Below are 22,939 nucleotides of genomic sequence, written 5' to 3' on the forward strand. Positions count from 1 at the left end.
AAACAAGACAATTGAACGGATGGGTTGGCACTTTGAGATATGTGCATAGCACAGGAAAAAGTGGACGAGATAATAATTCAAGATACTGCTCCTGTGATGTGCTGTATCAAATTAACCTATTTAACGGAGTTTGCTCCAACTATTCATTTATCGATTCATTTTTTAAGTATTAAAATCAGAGCTTTCATTAAAAGAAGAGAGATTTATTTATCTCCTGGCTAGGGGTTTTGGCTTCAGTTGGAGGTTAGTAGTCAGAAGCCTTTTATGAATTATAAGGTTCTAGGCCTTAAAATTCTAACCTCTTCATCCATTAATTTACCTATAAAAAAGATTAACCTCGTCATCAAAGCATCAATAGTATAACAGTTAAGTATGAGAGCCTTCTGCATCTGGAAAGTAGAATATCCTTGCTTCTATGCATTAAGGGTTATATTACCAAGCATATATGATTTGCGGGAAGGATATGCAAAACGCATTTACTCCCTTAACCTCAATTATATAGTAATAGGTTTTCTTTTGCCAAAATGAATCTAGCAATTATGTCATTGCCTGAGCAATTTCTTCTGCTTGCACCACTTTCAAACTGTCATGTGGTTTTGGTATAATTGTAAATTACTAACCATGGTGTATGATTTCCTTCTTTTATTTATGGCACATTTTCTTCTTTTGTTGAAGATTCTCTTGGATTTTTTGCCTTATTCACAGGGTGCGGGGATTGCCCTCCGTCCTCATTTATCCGATTTGGTTTGTTGCATGCTAGAAAGTTTATCGAGCCTCGAGGACCAAGGGCTCAATTATGTTGAGGTTTGACATAATCCTTTGTGCCATTGTAGCATTTATGTCATCATGTGTTGTCTATTTTATTAATTTATTTTTCTTTTGCAGTTGCATGCTGCTAAAGTTGGAATCCAAACAGAGAAGCTGGAAGATTTGAGAATTTCGATTGCAAAAGGCTCTCCCATGTGGGAAACGCTTGACCTATGCATAAAAGTTGTAGATACTGAGTCGTTAGATACACTGATTCCTCGTCTCGCTCAATTGGTCCGCTCTGGAGTAGGCCTTAATACCAGGTATGTAGTTACACTGCCTTTACATTATAGATTATAGTAGTTGGTGTGAACAACATGGATAGGGTTTCAAATATCAGTTTTGTGATAAGTACTAAGGAGGTTAATAATGCACATGTCCAAAAGGGAAAAAGGTTAAAATAATTGAAGAATTGATAGGGTATGGAAGTTAGGTCAAGCCCTCTACACACTTGATACCATGTCTATCCTATGATAAGACTATTGGACATCAAAAGATAATGCCCACAAAATAACCTGTAGAACTTGTTATTTAACCTAATAGGTCCAAGTCTTAAATTCTTTAGTTAGCTCCTGTTACCCTTTCCAGTTGAACCACAATACACTATACCAATTTTCTAAGGCTCATTGTGTTTCATATATTTGCCTCTTCTGAAACGAGGTTCATTTGATGGAAAAGTTTTTGTACTTTCTAGTGTGGATCTTTTTTCAAGTTGGTAGAAATGCAGGCGTGGTTCTAAGCTTCACTTTTTCCCTGAGTGTCTCCCTGTCTCTTAAAAAACATACATTTTTTTTATATGCACCAGGTGTCCAAGAACTTAGTCCCGACTAATCCCGGGATTGCACAGGCCCTCGACAAAGCATACATTTAACTTTGTTAGACTTTACAGAGGATGATGCATGTATATTTTGGTCCCAAATTCCCATAAATATGTTTAAAAAATGTAGATTATATGACTTTAAACAATTGTCTGGTTGGATTTTTTTTGTAATCAATGATATTGAGGTATTCTATATGATAGTTCTGTCTGTAGAATTGCAAATAGTTTAAGTTCTTTGAGTAGTTTCATTCTCTTCTTTTTTGTTTCCTCCTTTGTTAAACTTTTTTTATCAGATTAAACTTTACATTGTAATTGTTGAGAGAATCTCTTATTTCCACCCTGTACATCTGACTCTACCCCTTTTACCTTAATAAAGTTATATTTACCTTCCAAAAAATAAATTAAATAGCAGTCTGCATCATATTTCTGTTGAATAGAATACGAACCTTATGTTTAAAAATTCTGTGTTTTAACTACTACTTCCATCCCATAATGTGCAATTAAACCCCAAGGGATTAGCCCAAGTGGTGAAGGCCTTGGTATTGGGTTATCATTCCCTTCAAGGTCCAAGGTTCAATACCTTATAGGTGTAAACAATATTTTGGGGCCACACTCCCTGGTGAAAAGTCAGCAATTTAACTAGTTTTGTGTAGGGAAACTTCCGAGGGTGCGGCACACGGAACCGGGGTTTACTCTGTAGGGGTGGGTCCCCGACATAAAAAAATAATAATAATGTGCAATTTAATGACTTTTTTCTTTCTCCACAAGTTCTTAGTGATACAAAAACCTATTAGCCTGCTCAAAAAAAGAACATATATATGCTTATTCCAAAAACCTATTAGCTTACATAAACCTCTAAATTTCCCCCAAATACCTTTGCAATAAAAGAATGTATCTGCTGCAATTTTGGTATTGGTCACCCATTAAAAGGTAAATTTTGTGAGTTTGACACATTTGCTCTCCTCCAAACTTTTGCATTTGGCTGTTGAGTCACTCATTATGGGATTGGGGGAATACATTGTAGTGTTATCTGATGCATAATATAGTGCAAGTTCATTATTTGTTTATCCTTCTTTTGATTCTTATCTGCTACTAATGAATCTAACAACTATAGTAGCACAAGCTCTTCTGGGTAAAGGAAGTAACACTAGAGTTGTACAAAAAAACCCAGGACTGATCAGATCGACCAGAACTGGCTGAAAAGTCAGACAGAATTGGTTGGTTTTTCCTGGGAACCAGTCGATTGTTGGTCCCAACATATCAATAGCTGAGAAAATCGGTTGGACCATTGGTCTAGGTGCCTCGGTTCACTTGAACTAGACCAAACTGATTATTTGTAATATAATATAATATTTTATACATATATGTACTATATATTATTAAAACGTCACCATTTTGCCCCACCCCCAAGATATTAAGTTATTTTGGTTTCCCTTTTAAGATTTCATCTCCTTCTACCGTGTGTCTCTTTCCCTGTCGGTCTTTCGCTCTCTCCTTCTCTGTCTCTCACGTTCTCTGCCAGTCTTACCCAAGCCATCCATTAAGGTTTCCTGTTGGAGACACCTCCTGGCTCCTTGGCACAGTTCAGTCAACGAAGATACCTCCCACATCCCTTTGGTGCCATTCTCGGTTCAAACCCCTAAGTAGCACCTTTTGTGTGATAATCCAAGGAAATCCCATGCCACAACTGGACTTATATTCCAAAAGGATTACTCAATATACCATTTGGAGCCTCTCATAATCATTAAACCAGAAAATCATCACTTTCACAAGAAATTTGGGGATCCCTTTCACCGTCCTATGAAAACACTTTTGTCATTTGAAGGCAATTCTTTGGCTTGGCCATCATAGCAATGAATGTCTGATTGTAGACTCAGATCAGGAAAGCAAGAGGGTTGTGTATGGGAATCTTAATTGAAAAGCAGAGGGCGCAACCCAAGTATAGAGGAAATATGCAATAGGAAACACCCAACTATGTGGAAAAAGAGAATATAATCTCATTATATCGAGTAAACATGAGAAATTGAAACTACTGTACACATGCATTTCAATGAATTCTAAGGCCTTGTTTGGTTACGCAGTTCAGATGAGATGAGATGAGATGTTTTGTTGAAAGTTGAATAAAATATTGTTAGAATATAATTTTTTAATATAATTTTATTTTGTGATTTGAAAAAGTTGAATTGTTTATTATATTTTGTGTAGGAGTTTGGGAAAGTTGTAATGATAAGATGAGATGGTTTTGTGTATCCAAACCGGGCTTAAAAGTTCTTGAGTTGTCTCTGTGTCTTCATCGGAATAGGCGTAATATTTTTCTTAAAAATATAGTATTTATTTTATGTACGCATTGCTTTGGCGTCATAGCGAGAGGGGAAGCTTTTGGAGGACTGTAGTGGATGCCAAATATCCTAGGTCATAGGGTGGGTGGTGTTCTAAAGTGATTAATGGGTTTTGTTGGGTCGGATTTTTGGAAAAGAATTAGGAGGCGATGGGGGCAATTTTCTTCATTTTACAAGTTATGTTTGGTGTGGCGATCAGACTCTTAAGGCTACATTCCCAATGTTATTTAAGATTGCTTTCTATAAGGATGCTTTGGTTGAGGATGACTTGCAAGCTTTTTTGTTGTTCTAATTAGGTGTGTCTTGTATACTCCCTGTGTAGTTGGACTGTGCCTTTTGAATTCCCTAATCTATGATTCGTTTTGTGGTGGAGCTTTGGTGTGTCAGAAAGGTAGGTTTGCTTGTAGTGTTGTGAAAGGTGATCCTGGGGGTTTGTTCTGGTGTATTTGAATAGAAAGAATGGCCGGTGTGTTGAAGATGAAGAAAGAATGATGGCAGATTTTAAGGATTTCTTTTTGAAGACCCTTTATCATTGAATGTGTGCTCACTTTGATTTTTCCATTCCTAGCTTCTAGGACTCCTCTGTTCTTTTTCCATTTTCTTGATTGGTTTTGTTGGGATGTAATATAAATAATAAAATCTACATCTTTCCTTCATATTAAGCTTTTAGGACAAGCGGTGATTTCATATAGTATCAAAGCAAAGACCTTGAGTTTGAACCCTAACATTACACCTCATCCATTGATTAAACATTCTACATGTTGAGCTCACTTACTGAGGGGGACCTTGACCCATACGTGAGGGAGAGTGTTTATATATAATATAAATAAGAAAATCTACCTCTTTCCATTACCTTAAATTTTTTGGACAAGTGGTGATTTCATAGTGGTTACCATGTACACATTCTTTGAATTTGGGCAACACCTTACTTGGTCATTAATAAAGTTTTAACTAATGAACATAAAGTTGAGCCTACTTTTTTTCTGATGTTTTATAAATGTTACGTACTCATTTGCAGGGTTGGTATTGCTAGCTTTATTGTCTTACTCGTTCAAAATGTTGGTGCCGATATCAGACCGTATACAAGCATGCTATTGAGGCTGTTGTTTCCGGTTGTTAAGGAAGAGAAAAGTGTTGCAGTGAAGCGTGCCTTTGCCAGTGCTTGTGCCATTGTTCTTAAGCATGCATCACTCCTTCAGGCCCAAAAGTTGATTGAAGAAACTGCAGCTTTGCATACTGGTGACAGAAATGATCAAATTTCATGTGCAATTCTATTAAAAAGCTATTCATCTATGGCCTCAGATGTTGTGAGTGGATATCATGCTGCAATGGTCCCAGTTATCTTTGTATCAAGGTCTGAATCAGACATTTGGTCCTTTTATCTATGTTGAGATATTATTATTGCTCTCACCCAAAATAAATAGAGATTATTATTGAGAATATGTAAATATAATGTTATTTTCATCCTTTTATGGCCTAATTAGAGCTTGACATGAAATATAGCTTATATATAACAAGAAGTTTAGAGAACCATTTGGAAAAAAGGAAAACAATGTAATTTTTAGTTGTTTAGAGACTTAGAAGTTGCAGGATATCTGCCCGTTTGCATTTAATTATCTAGTTAATTGAATATTCCCAATCTTTTCTTGCTTAATCTGATGTGATGGAAGGTGTTAGTTTCTGGTCATGAGCTTTGTGTATGAAGCTGGTACATGTATATGAATGTTTCCAGTCTGAATTATGTATTTTTAGCATACAGTTCCACAGTATTAGATTTCTGTTCTTTGAACATGTGCCAGTGTGTTTGCTCTTGTATTTCCTCTAATTTTGTCTGCTTTCAAAGGATTTCTGGGGGCCACGTCCCATCGGTGAATAGCCGATGATTTACCTTATTTGTGTGACGGGGATGAGTTACATGTGTCTGGTTTTAACCGAGTAAAAGACATGTTGCGTTGCACGGTCTCCGGGATTCCTCGTCATAAAACAAAATCCGTCCTTTCACAAGTTAATGTAGTGCCTCATGGGGAAACTTCTTTTCTTCTTATTATTTTTTAAAAAATATCAGTTTACTGTTAGAAAGCTCCTTTATTTTCCTTACCAAAAAAAAAAAAAATGCTCCTTTTATTTTCCCGTGTACTAATGATTTGCTATTCAGATATCCCTTGAGTGATACCTTTCTGAGACATTAGTCTCCATTGATGCAATTGTACATGCACAGATTTGGCAAGAGCGCTTCATATGGGTGCCTATTACCGAAATTATGCTTTACAAAGAAGAAAGTTTTTTAAAGGTTTTGAAATTAATGAACTAAATAAAATTAATTGCATAATGATTATTTCTGAATTCGAAAAGATGTGTTAATGCAGGTTTGAGGATGACAAATATATTTCTGGTCTATTTGAGGAGTTATGGGAAGAAAACACAAGTGGTGAACGGGTCACACTCCAACTGTACTTGGGTGAAATTGTTTCTCTTATAAGTGAGAGCATTGCATCATCATCGTGGGCAAGTAAAAGAAAGGTATGTGTTATTTTTATCTCTTACATCTGTTTCTTATTTTTAAGTTTACATTCCTATGAGAAGCAAATTGGGTTCCGATCTCTAGTCTCTTTAACGGAGTGGTGAAGAGTTCAGTGTGCAGGTTCATTGCATGAATAATTTATATTTTCTTGTAAAAAGAAATTTCATTTCTGATTCCTGTTTTCCTATGATCTATGTTCATTTGTTTGTTACTACTTGTAGTCAGCCCAAGCGATTTGCAAACTTTGTGAAGTTTTGGGTGAATCCATGTCTCCTTATCACCAAGTTCTGCTTCAATCTCTTATGAAAGAAGTTCCTGGTCGATTATGGGAGGTATGAAATTTATACATGAGCTTTAATAAAGAGAATGCACAAAATCAAAGTGAAAATAGTCCATGTGTTTTACTGTATATTCCCAACAAATATCTCAAAGAAGAAAAAAGGCCATATGAATTACTGTTTAATGGTGGTCAATCTTTGATATGTACTTAATGATATTACGATGGTGTTATACTTTTTTTCTATTTCATATTAGCCTACTTTGCTAGTACTGAGATTCAATGCGTTTATATGACAGGGGAAGGATGCTGTATTATATGCATTAGGTTCTCTCTCTGCATCTTGCCATAAAGCAATTTCCGCCGGAGATCCTGCCAGCCCTAATGCCATTATGAGTTTGGTATCTTCTGCATGCCAAAAAAAAGCAAAGAAATACCGTGAAGCAGCTTTCTCCTGTCTTGAACAGGTTATCATTTTGTAATTGTTGCTATATTATATTCGTAAATGTTTCCTTTTTGTTCTGGATTTTTTATTATCATTTTCACTTCACATTGTATATCATACCGAATCTAGTTTAAAGATATTCTTGTTCCCTACCTGTAGTTTTTTGAGGTCAACGTTCTCTATATACAGTTTGACCTTTTTCCAGTTCTTCCTATCCTGGATACATGAAACAATCTACTGAAATATTTATTTCATAAGTTACTGAACAATTAGCTTTTCTTACAACTATAACATAGGCTGTTGTGATATTGTAGCACAGTGATTGATGAAGAAACTACTTTTTTGAGTTCCTATCTTATTTTTTTAGTTGAGATTGAACTTGTTTATTTTTTATTGGCGAAGATAAACAAGTTCACCTTCTCATATTTGTTGGCAGGTTATAAAAGCCTTTAGTCTTCCAGAGTTCTTTAATATGGTATTTCCTCTGTTATTCGATATGAGTAATTTGGCTGTTGTCAGAAAGGCAGGGCAAGCAACTTTGGCAAGTGATGCTGCTAAAACAGGTTTGTCACATTAATACTATTTTTTTCATTCAGATCCTAGAATTTTCATTGCGTTTTCAGATTTGTTGATTCATGTTAAGTGAGCTGGGTATTGACAAGGGTGATTTGATCGTTAAATAAATTAAGAATATTACTTCCACCTTATGCATATCGAAAACATGATTTTCATTTAACGCCATGAAGCTTTTTCATCACTTGAGCTAGTTTTGATATTAGCTGCTTCCAGATAATCTAAAAGGTGAAATTAAAAACATTTGCTTGGTCATGGTTCCGTCAGATTTTGATATACTTCAAGGGGCTGATACTGCCTAACCAAGAGCAAAAAAAGTTTTATTCTCGTCAGTTGCGGTTCTATCGTAATTTCCTGTGCATTCCCTCTTGAATGATTTTATTGTTTATGCCTAACCAGGAGACATTGAGTTCCTCTCAATAGCTTTTCCTTCAGAGGTTTGTTGATGTGACCTTTGGCTCCTGGAAGTGTTAATGAGATGAGATGAAATCATCATTATCGCCACAAGTTTCTTGAGATAAGAACAGGGTTTTATGATTTATCTAAAGGTTTGCCTGTTTGTTGTATACATATGGACGTGGTGGTTTTAAATGGCTTCGGTAGTTTTGCTTCCTGGATAAATTATCATGTTTGCGCCAAAGAAAAAATAACTATGGGTGGATAGATTCTCACTTTAATTGTTAACCTAATAAATATCTCTTCAATCCTAAGCGTTAGGTGAAAGAGAGGAGATAAATAATAATAAGAAAAACATGATTGAATTTAACAACTTTTTGGGCATCTTTTGCACATTGCCAACTACTCTAAAATGGAATTCATTTTTACCTGCCATTGAAGAAATAGAAAATTTGGGCTCTACCCGAGCCAGATCAGGGGATGATTACATAACCATCCTTTTCATTTTGGGTTACTTAAAAAGTACTGCCATGGCTTAAGTGCTTTATAGGATTTTCATGTATATTATTCATCAAATTACTTTTCTCCCATACTGTCATGTTAAAAATGTTAAAATGCTCCTTTTTTCTTTAAATTTTTTAAAGGCAGGCCTTTATGTTGTCTTTGGAAATTTAAGTAAGGCAGGAAGGGATGAGAAGTATAGGAAAGAAATGATTGGAATAGAAGCTTGTTTGCTCTTGGGTTATTGCTATGCCTATGAAAGAAACGATTATTGCTATGCCTATGAAGGGATGAGAAGCATAGGAAAGAAATGATCAGAATAGAAGTTTGTTTGCTCTTGGGCTATTAGTATGCCTATGAAAGAAATGCTTAATGGATGAGCAAAAAGCGGGATGGAGAAGGTAGAAAGCTAGTGAGGCAGCTGGAGAGGTGTACTAAAGAGTCTTTCTTTTCCTTTGGGATTAACTTTGGAAAATTGGCAATTGAAATAGTTGACATTCATACTTTTGCTGATTCTCCACTACGCAACAAGTGAGAATTGTGCCCTGTGGAAAGTTCTTGGTTATTTTTCTTCCCTATATCTTAATTCTCTTGATTATTCCAAACATGAAGCATTAACGTTTCTCTCCAGTTTTCTTCTTTCTGCTTTTCTCAATTAAAACAAAGCAATTAGTTACCCAGGACTAGACAATGTGCATCTCTAGGTTATGTTTTTTTAGATCATTTCTTACTAGTTACTTCTTAAAGGTGCTAAATATAAAGATGTCAAAGCACTGCTAAGCCTTCAGAAAGGTCTAACCCTTATGAGGTCCTTAGATTGACATTGCCTTGCAGTGCCGTGATCCACCTTGCAGTTTTCTTTTCTGTTGGTATGGAGGCAATGAAGATAGTGTCATGTACCATTATTTGTATTTTTTTTTTTTTTTTTGTGGTAATTCCTGATCTTGTGATGCAACTCATTCATATATTTCCTTTATGGCACTCAGTGGGATGTATCTTTCTTGGAAGTTTCTGAGACCTTGAGTAGTTGGTCTTGCCACCCTCCTACACTTTTCCTCCAGCCAGAAAATATCTCCTCCCGTGGCTATCATCCAAGTGACAAAAGCAGTCATCCAAGTGACAAAAGCAGCCTAAGCCTTGACTGTTGTTTATCCCCTGCTATCATGCCAATTGCCAATTTTTTGTTTTTGTTTCTTTAAATCTGTAACTTGTGTATATTTCCTGTCCCAAACCATACTTGTAGTCTGACATACTTGCTTGTGTGCAGAATCAGATGAAATTGAAGATGTTTCTGTTCCACATGAGAAAATATTAGACTGCATGACATCTTGCATCCGTGTGGCACAAATAAATGATATTGTTGAACAACAAAACAATTTAGTTCATGTCTTCATAACTTCCCTCTCGCCTGGCTCTCCATGGACAGGTATCCTTCTTGGCCTTTTCTCTCATTTTCTTGGGTTAGTTCACTAAAAGTGTTAGTATCTTTATGGACAGTCAAAATATCAGCATTTTCATCAATCAAAGAACTTTGCTCAAGACTCAACAAGGCTTTAGATGACTCTCAGGGAACTTCTCTTCATGCCAACTTAACTTCTTTAGTTCAGGAGGTAATCGGAGTCCACTTCATTTACCACACATTTGTTATGACTTGTCTGAACGCTATTTTCCTTCTTGTTTCAGTTATTTCACTCTGTGTCACCTGAGATAGTGCAATGCATAAGCACAGTAAAGATTGCCCAGGTATGCCATCCATTTTCTTGTTAGGTTTATTATGCATATTGTAGACTTGTAGTTATTTATTTGAGGAAAACCTTGGACCTGACTAATAGAATCTCTTGTGCTTCCTTGTCTCTTACATGGTTTTCAAGTGAGGAACTTGAGGAACCTGATACTAAAGATGCAGTGAACATAGTATTTCGGGAAAATAAAACTGACAAATAACGGCAGCAACTATTTTTCTGAGTGTTCACTTTAACTTCATTTGATTATCAACATCACTATGCACCATTTAAAACATGCATTCACAATTGTTCTGATTAGAAGGCAATGCCATTACTTTTTATATGAAGCAAACTTTGTGATAATGCATCTGTATTGTTTGGTTCTTGCACTACACCTACATCATCTTTACTTCAATAATGGGAAATAAAGGTGGCGGCGTTCTGGTTGTTCACTTTAGCTTGATTTTAGTCTTTGCATTAATATGCACTATTTAAAACGTGCATCCACGATTCTTCTGATTAGAGGGCAATATCGTTACTTTTTTACATCAAGCATACTTTGTGATGCATCTCTATTGGTTGCTTCTTGCGCTACACCTACATCATCTTTAGCTTCGATAATAGGAAATTCTTTTCATTTAAAATTTTCAATTGATGTCCTATGTTTTTTGTAAACCTTTTTTTCTCTTAAGCATTGTTAGTGAAACATGCAAAACACCAGCTCGCCTGACACACTCATATAATGAATCTTGATTGATGTTTCAGCATTTAAGGAATATTAATTAATTTCTGAGGTTGGTTTGCATTTGCGCTTGCATTTAATCTGTACAATGGTTTTCCCCTTTTTTTACTTGTCTCGAAAGATTTGCTGTTTTGACCTTCATGTTCAAAGGATTGGCAACTCTAGATCTTTTACATTGCTTCCAACACTTGTGATTGTTTTTGTGCATTTTTTATTCCCATGCTCCCAAATTTAGGTTCACATTGCTGCTTCGGAGTGCCTTTTGGAAATCACCAACCTGATCAGAAACCTTCCATCAATGCATTGGATGGATATAAGGTTTAAGGATGAGCTTCTTCATCAGCTTGAGCTGGAGAAGAATGGGGAGGCAAAGTCATTGTTAAGAAAATGTATAGAAATAATTGAAAACTTGAAATAGTGAATCTCCAATAAACATGATGAGTTTGTATACAGCTGAACGTAAATGAACCTGTGATCACAGCTGTTAGTGAAAGTTGCAATGGCATTTGCTTGCTACGTTTCATCTCATTACTACATCAAATAAAAATACAATATATATATATATATATATATATATATATATATATATATTTGCATACAGTTTTAACGATTTTGATCTTTAATATATTTTCCAATGCCAATTTCATCTCTGAAACATCAGTTGTCAGTTTTATACTTAATATTTTGAAATGTTTGGATGTTATTCTTTGTCATATTTGCCATCTATTATTGATATTGCGTATTATGAGATTACTCCTCTTTTCGTTCTTAGGATGTGGATTGTAGTAGGGTGTACCAGATTGTACCAACAAGAACACAAGCAAGGATTCATGCAATACCTCTAGTGGATGAACATAAAATTAGTTTTCATAGAAAGTTCTTCACCCATTTGGGAGAGTTTTTGTTTGTCAAAAGATTGGGATTGATTATAATTATAGATATTGAAACTATCATTAATTCCATCGAGATAACAAGGAATTATTTTTTCACCTATAATACTAGGATCAATTTACTAATGGGTGCAGGCGCTTAGATCTTTTATATTTCACATGAATTAGTAAACGATTTTTATTATAATCTTAGGCCATGTTTGGATGGTGAGACGAGATATTTTAAAATTTTTCATAATTTTCTTTTTAAACATCACTCAAACATAACACTTTTTAATTTCAAATGTTTCATTTACCTAATCATTACAACTTTTTTAAACTTTCAATCAAAACATAAAAAACAATATAATTTTTTCAAATTTCAAAACAACAATAATATTAAATAATTATATTCAAATAATTTTTTAATTTTTTAATTTTTTTTCAACTTTTTATCTCGTATTTTTCAAAACCTAATAAAACATTTTAACTCGAGTTATTTTACTACTGTTCATAGAATTTTTATTTCATCTCATTATCTAAGCATGTAGTTGAAAATTTTAAATTGTTATCAAAATTATTTGTATAAAATGTAGCAAATTTGATGAGGTATTACTTTCTCTAATATTCAATTGTGAGATGTCAATACATCCAGTTTGTTTTAACAAATTATGGGGCAAAGAGCAAGTAGCGATGGTAATTGCTTGGGAAGCCAAACTCTTTATCCCAATTAATCTTGGACAAGCACAAAGTAAGGCAATATTCAAGGTTTTACTATAGTTGCTAAACTACCAAGTGAGCTTTCTTTCTTTGTTACCATGTTGGGAAAGAAAAAACTCAGCTCCAAATGAGAAATCTAACTCCGTTCTGATACTGAGCAAACGAAGTTGAATCAGGGTTAGTTGTCTCTCGAAATCGAAATCGAAATCGGAGTTATTTTTGGACTCTGACTCTTATCGGAGGAGCTCAAAGCTAAAAAATCTAACTTCATCGGAGTCGAAGCCCATCCCTAATTTGCAGTCACACATAATGATATATTATAATTCAAGTAGTTTTTTCGTTCAACTGGTTAAATAACAGCCATTTAAATCTGCCCAGTCAATATATGTGATTGAGATAACAAGGATTAAGATAAAGAAAATCATCTTTCATATAAAAATATAGGTAATCTTTTTAAGCATTCCAAAGATAGGTGATTTCATGCAAAGTTACAAAAGTTTTGAAAAAAAAAAATGAAGAAAATAACGGTACTTTAAAAGGAATTTGTAGAATTCAAATAATAAGCTCAAACCAAAAAAAAATCTAATTTCTACGTATATTCATAAAGTGTGCAAGTGTCGTGCAGTCGATTTAAAAAAGAGTAGAGTCTACTATTAAAAAATTAATTTTTTTTCATATAGATTCCGTATTTATTCAATTTTTTAAAAATGATTACACTGCTTACATATTTACAACTGCATCTATCATTTCTAATATATTGGATTTTTTAAAAATATTAAAAAAAATTCTTAACATTTAAGAAAATACAAAGAAAATAAATAAAATAAAACAATCAATCATTCTATCAGTAGACCATCGGTCTTTGTAGAATGATCCATTACTCTTCTAGATTTTGAAAAATTCTATTTATTAGCCTTATACACCACACATCATTTTCTTTGTAATTTTTTTAATTATTTTCTCTTATCAAATGTGTGATATATAAATGATGAATAGAAAAATTTAATTATTTTAAGAAGAATAAAATCAAAAAAATTAAAAAAAAAAAAAACTTAAAAAAAATAATAAAAAAAATTATGGTGCGCTGTATGTGTAACTTATGAATAGCAATGCTCCTGGATTTTAGCGTGCCCTAATTCTAACCCGCCATCCCGAGTCCCCGACACAAACCGACGCACTCTGTTCCTTCAATCTGGTAGACCCACAAGCACCGTTCTGACTTCCAAGGGTTCAGGGTTTTTAAAAATCCTTCGAATTTTCGTTTTTCTTTCGTTCTTCGCAGTCGGGCATTGGACCCAAGGTAAACAGAAAAGAAGGAAAAAATGTACAAGAAGAAGAAAGTGGCAGATGGAGGAGGATCCTCGAGAGGCGGTACGGATGCATTGGACGAAGGGATGGACTTCAAGAAGATCATGAAGGACATTGAGCTTTTCAGTAGGTCTTTTACGCTTTTAATTTCTTCACTTCGTTGCTTTAAACCCAACGTTCTAAATCCTAATTTCCCACACCAACTTCATATCAAATTATTTTCTCTAGCCTAAGATTTGCCTCGTGGAGAACTATTATCTGTTCTTTTAATTTTAGCTTAAGATCTTGAAGTGGGTTTATTTTCGCAATTTACTTGAGATATAAGCATGAGTTGTGCATAATGGGTCAAGGCTATTTGGAGGTGTCTCTATGAATGGGCTAGGAATACTTCAGACAACGTGCAAATTAGTTTAAGAAATTTGTTTATAGTTGAAAAAATTTGGCAGTGTAATAGGGAATTGAAATTATCTTTAAGTTTTGGAGTGGATGCTCCACCATTATTAAAAATCACGTTTCTTAGTTATGCGGTTGATTTTTCTGCGTTGATGCTTTAAAAACATGCACTACATGGGAAAAAAACTCCTGCACTGAATGTCTGCTCAAACATGTATCCTTGCATCACAGGAACTTTAGATTATCTCCCGTTGACTAAAATTGGTTTTAAGTCAATTACTGGGTAAAAGACACGTTTGTGTTTGCATGGTCTCCAGGGTTCCTCATAAAATGAATTATCATCAGATAGGCTTTCGGATGAGGCTTTTGGGTTTGTCCCGTATGGAATTATTATTTTTTTCCATGTTTGGTCCATCAGGACACTAGAAATGCTTTGAAAAATGTATATTTTCTTGTCAATTTGACCTTTAGTATCATTATTTTATACATAAACTAATTTTCTAATGAAGCTTATCTTTGATAAATTTACTTTTTTTTTATAAGTATATTTGATAAATTTACTTATAAAAAATATTAAATAATTAATGCATATCAAAATATGATAGTACTTGGAAGTAACTCTTAGAAATATATATAATTTTTTTTATTATTAGTACCGCAAGTATTGTGAGAACAGTCATATTACTATCTCTAGATGTGCCCATGATGTGTATTGAGTGGGTTGGCAGTGGACTGTCTTCTCTACCACTGGAAATTTACTGTGGTTGGGAAAAATCTTAATGAAATAGGGTTGCCTTGAGTGGAGCTCAAATTACTTATATGGTGAGAACTATGAGAGATCATAAAGGACAGGGTTGGGAATAAAGGCATTCAATCGATATTTATGGTCTAGGAAGGACTGCAATTGGATGTGCTATCTAGTTTAATTAATTTGATGGAATGTATTGCTATAGTTTGAGGAGCTCTGAAATATTTTAGATAAATGGGATTAGGCTTGTCTTTTGACTTTTCTGTTTTAATTTGACTAAACGACTTGAAGGATTTGCCTTTGCATTCATCATTTGATTGTGGATAATATTAAAAACAACATCAACAGTTCAGTTTTGAGAACTCTTTCCCAATGTGTTTTTTTGGAGTCAAGTCTGATGGTTACTACTTCAAGAAATCCTTGTCAGATCTTGCTGGATTGGACCATGAGAAGTTATGAGGAAATTCAAAGGCCGACGGGAATGCAAGTTGTAATACCCCATACTGACTAATTCGTAGGTGGTGTATGAGATCCCATATTGCCTTTAATGTAGAAGTTCTTGCTCTTTATAATGATTCTAATGGGGCTCTAATATTATCATTGGTTATTCCTTTTGGAGTTAAGACCCAAATGTGGCTTGGGCCTTTATTGGAGCATTGCAAACAGTATCAAAACCTATCCCAAGCAGAAGTGTGGGATTTGAGCCATGCCACCCACGATGGAATGACCCAATGAGGATGTTGAGAATTTAAAACGGGGAGATTGTGATATCTTGTAAACTGATGAGTGTGGGTGATGTATGGGATCCCATCTTGCTTGGGTGGGAGAATTTTTTACCCTTTATAATGATTCTAATAAGGCTCCAATTCTACCATTGACTAGTACTTTTGGATTATAGGCCCAGATGTGGCTCGGGTCTCCCTACCCAAATGCTGTCAAGGTGGACCTTCTTAGAGTGCTATAAGACCTTTATAATTATCCTTTTGAGTATTTAATTGTTGTTCCTGATGGTAAATTTGTTGCGAGCAATTTAAGGGAAAAAAGGCAGAGAGGGATATTCGTAAGTCATTCTTAATTTATGGCCTTGCGTTTTATAGCCATTGATATACTGGCCTCTGGTTCCAAACTGCTATTTTGGCGTACATGAGAACTTCCCTATCTTCCCTTTATCATCCTTTTGAAAAAGAACTCTGAGAATATAAATTGAATTATGTATGCTATGAAGTTTGGGACAAAAAGGATTTATGGCAATAACCTTAACTTAAAACTACTTTTCAGGTAAGATAACTAAAAGAAGAAGAAAGATCTTATGCATTCGAATATCTAGGTCAACCATCTAGATAAGTTAGATGTAGAGCCTGTAGCCTTCCATCCAACTGTATTTTGTGCAAACCTAATGCAAAGGGATCCTCCCTCTATTTATGACCATAATTTTCTAGAAGAGGATTTTGTAAGCTGATCATGGTTAGTTTAGTGAATCATTTTGATGTTTTAGCATGCTGCCATGGTGAATATGGCATAATATTTCCATTATTGATTACATTTATTCATGGAGACAGCTGATTTTGTGTTGGCAGTCGGGTTAATGCTGCTGTCTGTAGTTCTTGAAAGACGGTTTTGGCTATGTAAAGGGTTAATTACACTTTGCCCCCTTGGATTTTCACTCAATTCACAATGTGCCTCCGAAACTACTAATCGCATCAAAGTGGATCCTTGAATTTTCAAAATTTCCCAATCCCCCCCCCTTTCCGTCTACCAACAGCGTTAAATCTAACGAAAATTTACTGCACGTGCTGTTCATGTGCATAACATCCACTGCAAAGATGTAATTTTCATCTAATTTATTATTATTGACCATATAAAATATAAAATAATATATGCTATCAATTAATACTAAATCATAAATCATTAAATATATTTTTTTATTAATTTATATATGATTAATGAATATCAAATAATTTTATTGTGTACATAAATTATTCATACTTGGTTGTAACTTAGGCATAAAATAATTTTATATATGGTTAATGATTAATGATTTATTATTAAATGATAGCATATATTAATTTATATTTTATATGGTAAATGATAATAAATTAGATGAAAATGACATCTTTTTAGAGAATTTCCATTAGATTTTACATTGCTGGTAGACAGAAGGGGGGATTAGGAAGTGTTGAAAGTTCGAGGGTCCACTTTGATGCAATTAGTAGTTTCGAAGGCACATTGTGAATTGAATGAATGTTCGAGGGAGTAAAATGTAATTAATCCCTTTGTTAACTACTGAAAAGAAAAATTTTGTCTGCAATTGGTCACCTCTATATGTTACTGTATGGGCATCAGTATTAGGTGTTCCAGAATTTGCCACATTGGTTCAAATAGAACACTCAAGCTGAAAAATTAAGCTTTTTTGTATAATGTAATACTATTTTCCAGGCTCCTCACATGTGACATGGAAAGAAAGAAAGGAAATGGAGAATAGGAAAGTAATTGCTCTAGGTGGGAAGGTAGGAACACTATGCCATTTTCCTACTATCACTTTTAGTTCACATACTGTGGTCATATTACATCATCTTAAAGCTTCTTAAATTGGTGCTTACTTTTGAAACAGTCTTCTAAGAAGCAGAGACTACCCCTTAGTGTTGCACGACCAATGATGAAGATACAAAAGGAAAGAGAGCAGAGGATGCTACAAGAGGTGATTGATTTCTTTTATGGTTCTTTGTATCATCACTTTCTCTGACTAGGACCAGTTTTGTAGTTTCACTAACTATTGTACCTTTTAGCGATTGATTCTTGGACAATTTATTGATTCTTGGACAATTTGGAGGCAAGCATGGTGACAGTGCTAAAAGATCTTTTGGGAGACGCAAGCCTGAGGACAGAGTTTTAAAAGCAAGTGAAGGTCATTTTAGGAATGGTGTACTAGATGTAAAGCATCTGTTGCGTCCGACGACTTCATCTAGAGACAGTGATTCCAGTATCCATGTGGTTACAAAGGGTAAAAAGAAGGGACGTGGAAAGAAGAATCGAGGAACAAAGGGTGGTGGTAAGAAGCGCCACTAAATGCGTGCAAGATGGGAAGTGTTAAAAATTCAGTGATAATGCGAGGATTTTCCTTCATCTTCGTTCGTTATTGCAACTGTACTTGATTGTTAGGAGGCCATGTTGGTCAAAGATATCAAGCTTTGCATGCATGGCTGATGGCTGGCCTACCTCTTTCAAGCACAATAACACTGCAGATCTAGAGAGACTTCATATCACTGCATGCCCTGGAATCACAAGCCATGCACACCTCAATTACTTGGAACATTTACTTCACACCTACCTCAGCTTGTTAGAAATGAAAAAAAGATTATGATTATGAGAAAAAAAGATACTCGTCTTATAGTTGTTAATGATTTCTCATTAATTTTTTAATAATAATAATAATAATAATAATAATATATGAGGATGGTAACTTTTTCTTCCTATTTTTGACGGAAGCTAATCATACAGTACGAAAGTTTTGTGGGTACCATTCCTGTTAGAATGATTCTACTATCTCACATCATCTTTTGATGTTTATGTATTTAATTTTTTTTAATTTTTTTTTTCTTTTACTAAGGAGGTGATTATTAGTGTATTGGTATATTTTTTATTTTTTAAAAATAATAAAAAAATATACATAAATAAATAAAAAATAAGATTTGTACTTTTGGCACGCCCAGCCGTCAAAGCTGGCGGCACACCAGCACCATTCTTCCTGTATCCTTCTCCAGATCTTTTCGGCCGTTCTCTTCATTTTATTGTTGATCTTGCAAGGGTCCTCTAATGTTAATCAAATCCTTGCCCTTTGTTACAAATGAAAAATAGTTGACGATTATGATTATGTGAAAAAAAGAAACTCATCTTATAGTTTGTTAATGGTTTCTCGTTACCTTTTTTCTTCTCTGGCAAGTAGTATTTTCATTGAAAAGTAAATAGTAATACATACTTAGAGTCTGAAATTTAAAACACATTATACAGATAGATCGTTCCCACTATGAAATTCCAATAAGTACTTGGTATTTTTATTAGAATAATACTACTTTGTCCTCTCATTTTGACCGCTCAAATATTTAATTCTTTTTTTTACTTACTGATTAAGAAAGTGACTATTAGTATATTTGATATTTTTTTTATTTTTTAAAAATGTTTAAAGATGTTAAAAAAATATAAAAAGATAAAATGAAAAAAATAAAAAGGATGGGTCTTGCCTAGGCGGGCACGCCCAGCGGTCATTGCTGGGCGGCAGCCTAGCATTACCCTTTTTATTAAGGGGATGCTTCCATAGAAGTTGTTTGAAACTGTTCATTGCACAATAAAATGTGCGTATGCATCCATTTTGAGACCGATGTATTTTGATTGCTATCCAACTTTCAAAATCTTGGAGCAAGAAGTTTGTGTCTTTTGTTATGCCTTCAATAGTCCAGTCTTATGGCAACTTGGGAGTCTCCTTCAATGCTTATCTTCTTATATTGATGTAGATGAGCCTCGTGAACTCCAATGAATGCTGCTAGTGCTTGATCTCCTTGATTCGGGTTGTTGTTGCATGTGAATTTAGACACCACAAATTTTGGTGACCCATCATGGACTCTACAGATAGCTGCTTCAGTGCTGCGATTTCTCATTACTTGTCTCTTTTATTTGCTAACCACTTATTTTATAATTATTTTTTCAAAACAAGAAAACAAAAATTACTATTCATCTTATTGCAGCTATTAATTCTTGGGTATGTACCCCCTTTAACTTTCTTTCGGCCTCTTAAATATCTTTGTGTTCTTTGTACTCTCACACTCTTAATTCCCAAATAATTTTAATGTTTGTTAAAATATGGATACAAGTGTAATTCATTAATGGATGGGACCGACTGACTTCCTCAAACAGGAAGCTGACTAGAAGACAGGTTTTGCCACAAGATAAGTTTCTAAAATAAAAATAATAAATAGTTAATATAAGATAAACCAAAAAATTATTACTTAATTTTTCCATCGCTAAGATCTATACAGTTGAAGGAATTAAGAACTCTTTTATAATCTTTTTACGTATTACGATATAAGCATCTTTCTTATCTTCCCACGTGACCAGAGAGGGGATCGAGGATTAAAATCATCCATTCGTCAATGGTATAAAGTATTATTGCATTTAAGATTCTCTGTGATGAAAACATAAAATACTAATGCATAAATGTTAAATAATTAATCCTGCACGTTGCACAGAGAATATGATTTGACTAATTGACCCACCCAAATCTAATGGTGCTTGAGGATTTGAGTTTCTCTCTGTAAGACTCTACATCTGCACCTTCTTTAATTTCTAAGATAATCTCCTTTGTTTTGTGGAATAGTTGATTGCTGAGTTAGTACTCTGAATTTCAGGGTAGTTTGAAAAGGATTCTTTTGATCTTTGGTATCTACGTTGGGATTCATACAACTTGAGGTAAGAGACCATCTCCTCCAACTTTACTATCTCTATCTCTTTCCCTTTTCTGAAGAATATCTTCCTGTAATCGTTAAACCGAAGACATTTATATTTATCCCTTTTATTTTTATCTGATCGTGTCCAACCCTTATAAGAGAAAGGGATGGAGATCCAACATTTCAGCCACATGGAGCATCCCTTAGTATTTATAGAAGGTGTTGGCGAGAATGAAGTAATTGTTTGCAGAGGGTGTGAAGAACCCATCTCGGATGCCGCCTACAAATGCTCTCAGTGTAGCTTTTTCCTTCATAAATCTTGTACTGAACTACAACCGAAGATACAGCACCCAGTACACCCAAACCACCCTCTCGTTCTCATATATTCGGGGAATAGAATTTGTGATGGCTGCTGTAAGGAATCTTCCAAAAGTTGTTTCTTTTACCATTGCAAGGAGTGCCATTTCGACCTTGACATCAAATGCGCTTCTAACTGGCAATCCAGTGCTGAGGACGGTCACCAACACGTATTCGTTCCTATCTTGAAGCGGATTCAGTTCACTTGTGATATCTGCGGTGAGGATCACAAACGCCGCGCCCGTGTATGTAGCATCTGTCAACTCTTGGTTGATATATTCTGTGCTCGATTAGCATGCACCATTAAAATTGGAGCACACAAAGATCACTTCCTCACTCTTATATATAATCTTCATCATCAAGTGAAGGAGCAAGATGATCAAGTACTCTGTCAACTCTGTCGTAAAACGGTCAACACGAAGTATGGGGCTTATTATTGTAAAGAATGTGGTTTCGTGGCCCACTTGAATTGTGCGAGACAGAATGTGCTTCAGCAATTTGACAACTTAGACTCGAGTGTAAATCTCCAGTTCTTGTCGGTTGATTCTGCAACTAATGTTACCCCAGAAGAGGATGAAGCTGGGACTTGGGACATTCTCGAAGATGAACAACCCTTTGAAGGGGAACATAAATTCATCCTCAGTACTGATAAGAAACTCGAGGATGACAAGTTTTGTGAGGTGTGTATGCAATTAATCTCGGGCTCAATATTTTACACTTGTGCTACATGTAGTGGGAAATGCAACATACTCGTCCATGATAAATGCGGTAATCTACCCATAAAGAAGCAACATTTACTTCACAAACACCCGCTCGCTCTCTACTCGTTTACTAACAAATACATTGGTAGGACCTTCATTTGTGACGTTTGTAAGCATCTTTGCCATGGCTTCCAGTACAGGTGTGATGAGTGTGACTACGATCTTGACATTCAGTGCTCTTCGATCCCCGACATCATAAAACATGAAGGTCATCATCAACACCCCCTTCACCTTGCTATAAGGCCTTTTGATGAAAAATGCAATGGTTGCGATAGCGCGAAGAATAGCAACGGTGCATTTGTATGCATTGAATCTAAATGCAATTTTGCGTTGGGTTTTGAATGTGCAATTCTTCCGGTCGAAGTTAAGTATGAAGAATATGACAGACATGTCCTCAAACTTACTTATAGTGTAGAAGACGATTCTGGAGAATATTATTGTTTTATTTGCGAGAAAGAAAGAAACCCAAAGCAATGGTTTTATTATTGTAGGGAATGCGATTTTGCAGCTCATACCCACTGCATTCTCGGAAACTATCCTTACATTAAATATGGAACCACTTTTGTAGACGAGCGCCACCAACATCCCCTCACTTTTGTTCGGAAGACTCAGTTCTCCCCTCCGTGTGACATTTGCAACGAACCTTTTGAAGGTATGGGCATAGAATGTAAGCAGTGCGAGCTTACCGTTCACACGTACAAGAAGTGTGTGGGGGAAATATAGATCGGAAAAATTTGATGAAGTGACTATTAATTAGCTAGCTAGTGATATTATTTGTAAAATGGCTAGCAATATTATATATAGTTGTATAATGTACGTAATTATAAGCTGTGGCTTCATGATTTGGATTGATCATCTTTTTATTTTCTATATATAATAGGATTGATTTCCAAGGCTTTTGTTATTATATATATATATATATATATTTGTCGTTATATTTTCTAAAAGCCTAGCTAGTTAGTTCAAATTATTAATTAATTAAAAAAATTGATATATAGGTAATATTTATATGAATCGAAAATAATAAAAACGGAAAAGTTGAGGTGATAAACTAATTGAAACCAATTAATTTGAAAGTAATGATTAAATATGTTTGGAACTAGCAGCTTGGACTTCTATATATAAGCTGTTACGTAGTGTACTTGCTCAGGCGTAAATTTATTTGGGGTATTCTGACATGATTATATATTTTCTATCTCT

The 22,939-nt window shown here is 34.7% G+C and overlaps 3 protein-coding genes across 7 annotated transcripts in view; all 3 read left to right on the forward strand.

Moving 5' to 3' along the window:
• Positions 1-11,668, forward strand: part of LOC109000602 (proteasome adapter and scaffold protein ECM29) — a 70,946-nt gene extending 59,278 nt beyond the window's left edge. The window contains exons 25-35 of the mRNA XM_035685382.1: positions 706-804; positions 886-1,070; positions 4,985-5,320; positions 6,333-6,486; positions 6,709-6,819; positions 7,064-7,231; positions 7,646-7,772; positions 9,947-10,105; positions 10,177-10,289; positions 10,363-10,422; positions 11,381-11,668. Of these exons, the coding sequence (XP_035541275.1) occupies positions 706-804; positions 886-1,070; positions 4,985-5,320; positions 6,333-6,486; positions 6,709-6,819; positions 7,064-7,231; positions 7,646-7,772; positions 9,947-10,105; positions 10,177-10,289; positions 10,363-10,422; positions 11,381-11,563 (1,695 nt within the window). The 3' untranslated portion in view covers positions 11,564-11,668. The remainder of the gene's footprint in view (positions 1-705; positions 805-885; positions 1,071-4,984; positions 5,321-6,332; positions 6,487-6,708; positions 6,820-7,063; positions 7,232-7,645; positions 7,773-9,946; positions 10,106-10,176; positions 10,290-10,362; positions 10,423-11,380) is intronic.
• Positions 11,669-13,847: 2,179 nt separating this feature from the next.
• Positions 13,848-18,606, forward strand: LOC109018034. 3 transcript variants are annotated; one of them, XM_019000224.2, is made up of 4 exons: positions 13,848-14,168; positions 17,620-17,690; positions 17,804-17,881; positions 17,970-18,606. In XM_019000224.2, exons 1-4 carry the CDS (start codon positions 14,057-14,059, stop codon positions 18,024-18,026), a joined length of 318 nt encoding a protein of 105 aa, XP_018855769.2. In that variant the 5' UTR covers positions 13,848-14,056; the 3' UTR covers positions 18,027-18,606. The 3 variants fall into 3 exon arrangements, with proteins under 3 accessions (XP_018855769.2, XP_018855768.2, XP_018855770.2); XM_019000223.2 differs by having other exon boundaries at positions 17,795-17,881; positions 17,970-18,605; XM_019000225.2 differs by having other exon boundaries at positions 17,810-17,881; positions 17,970-18,605.
• A 1,865-nt stretch (positions 18,607-20,471) lies between these two features.
• LOC109000600 lies at positions 20,472-22,632 on the forward strand. 3 transcript variants are annotated; one of them, XM_018977537.2, is made up of 3 exons: positions 20,472-20,488; positions 20,583-20,643; positions 20,781-22,625. In XM_018977537.2, exon 3 carries the CDS (start codon positions 20,789-20,791, stop codon positions 22,460-22,462), a length of 1,674 nt encoding a protein of 557 aa, XP_018833082.1. In that variant the 5' UTR covers positions 20,472-20,488; positions 20,583-20,643; positions 20,781-20,788; the 3' UTR covers positions 22,463-22,625. The 3 variants fall into 3 exon arrangements, with proteins under 3 accessions (XP_018833082.1, XP_035540946.1, XP_035540947.1); XM_035685053.1 differs by having other exon boundaries at positions 20,474-20,488; positions 20,787-22,625; XM_035685054.1 differs by lacking the exon at positions 20,472-20,488 and having other exon boundaries at positions 20,781-22,632.
• The last annotated feature ends 307 nt before the right edge of the window (positions 22,633-22,939 follow it).

Source organism: Juglans regia, chromosome 14, assembly GCF_001411555.2.
Source record: "Juglans regia cultivar Chandler chromosome 14, Walnut 2.0, whole genome shotgun sequence".
NCBI classification, from domain to species: Eukaryota; Viridiplantae; Streptophyta; class Magnoliopsida; order Fagales; family Juglandaceae; genus Juglans; species Juglans regia.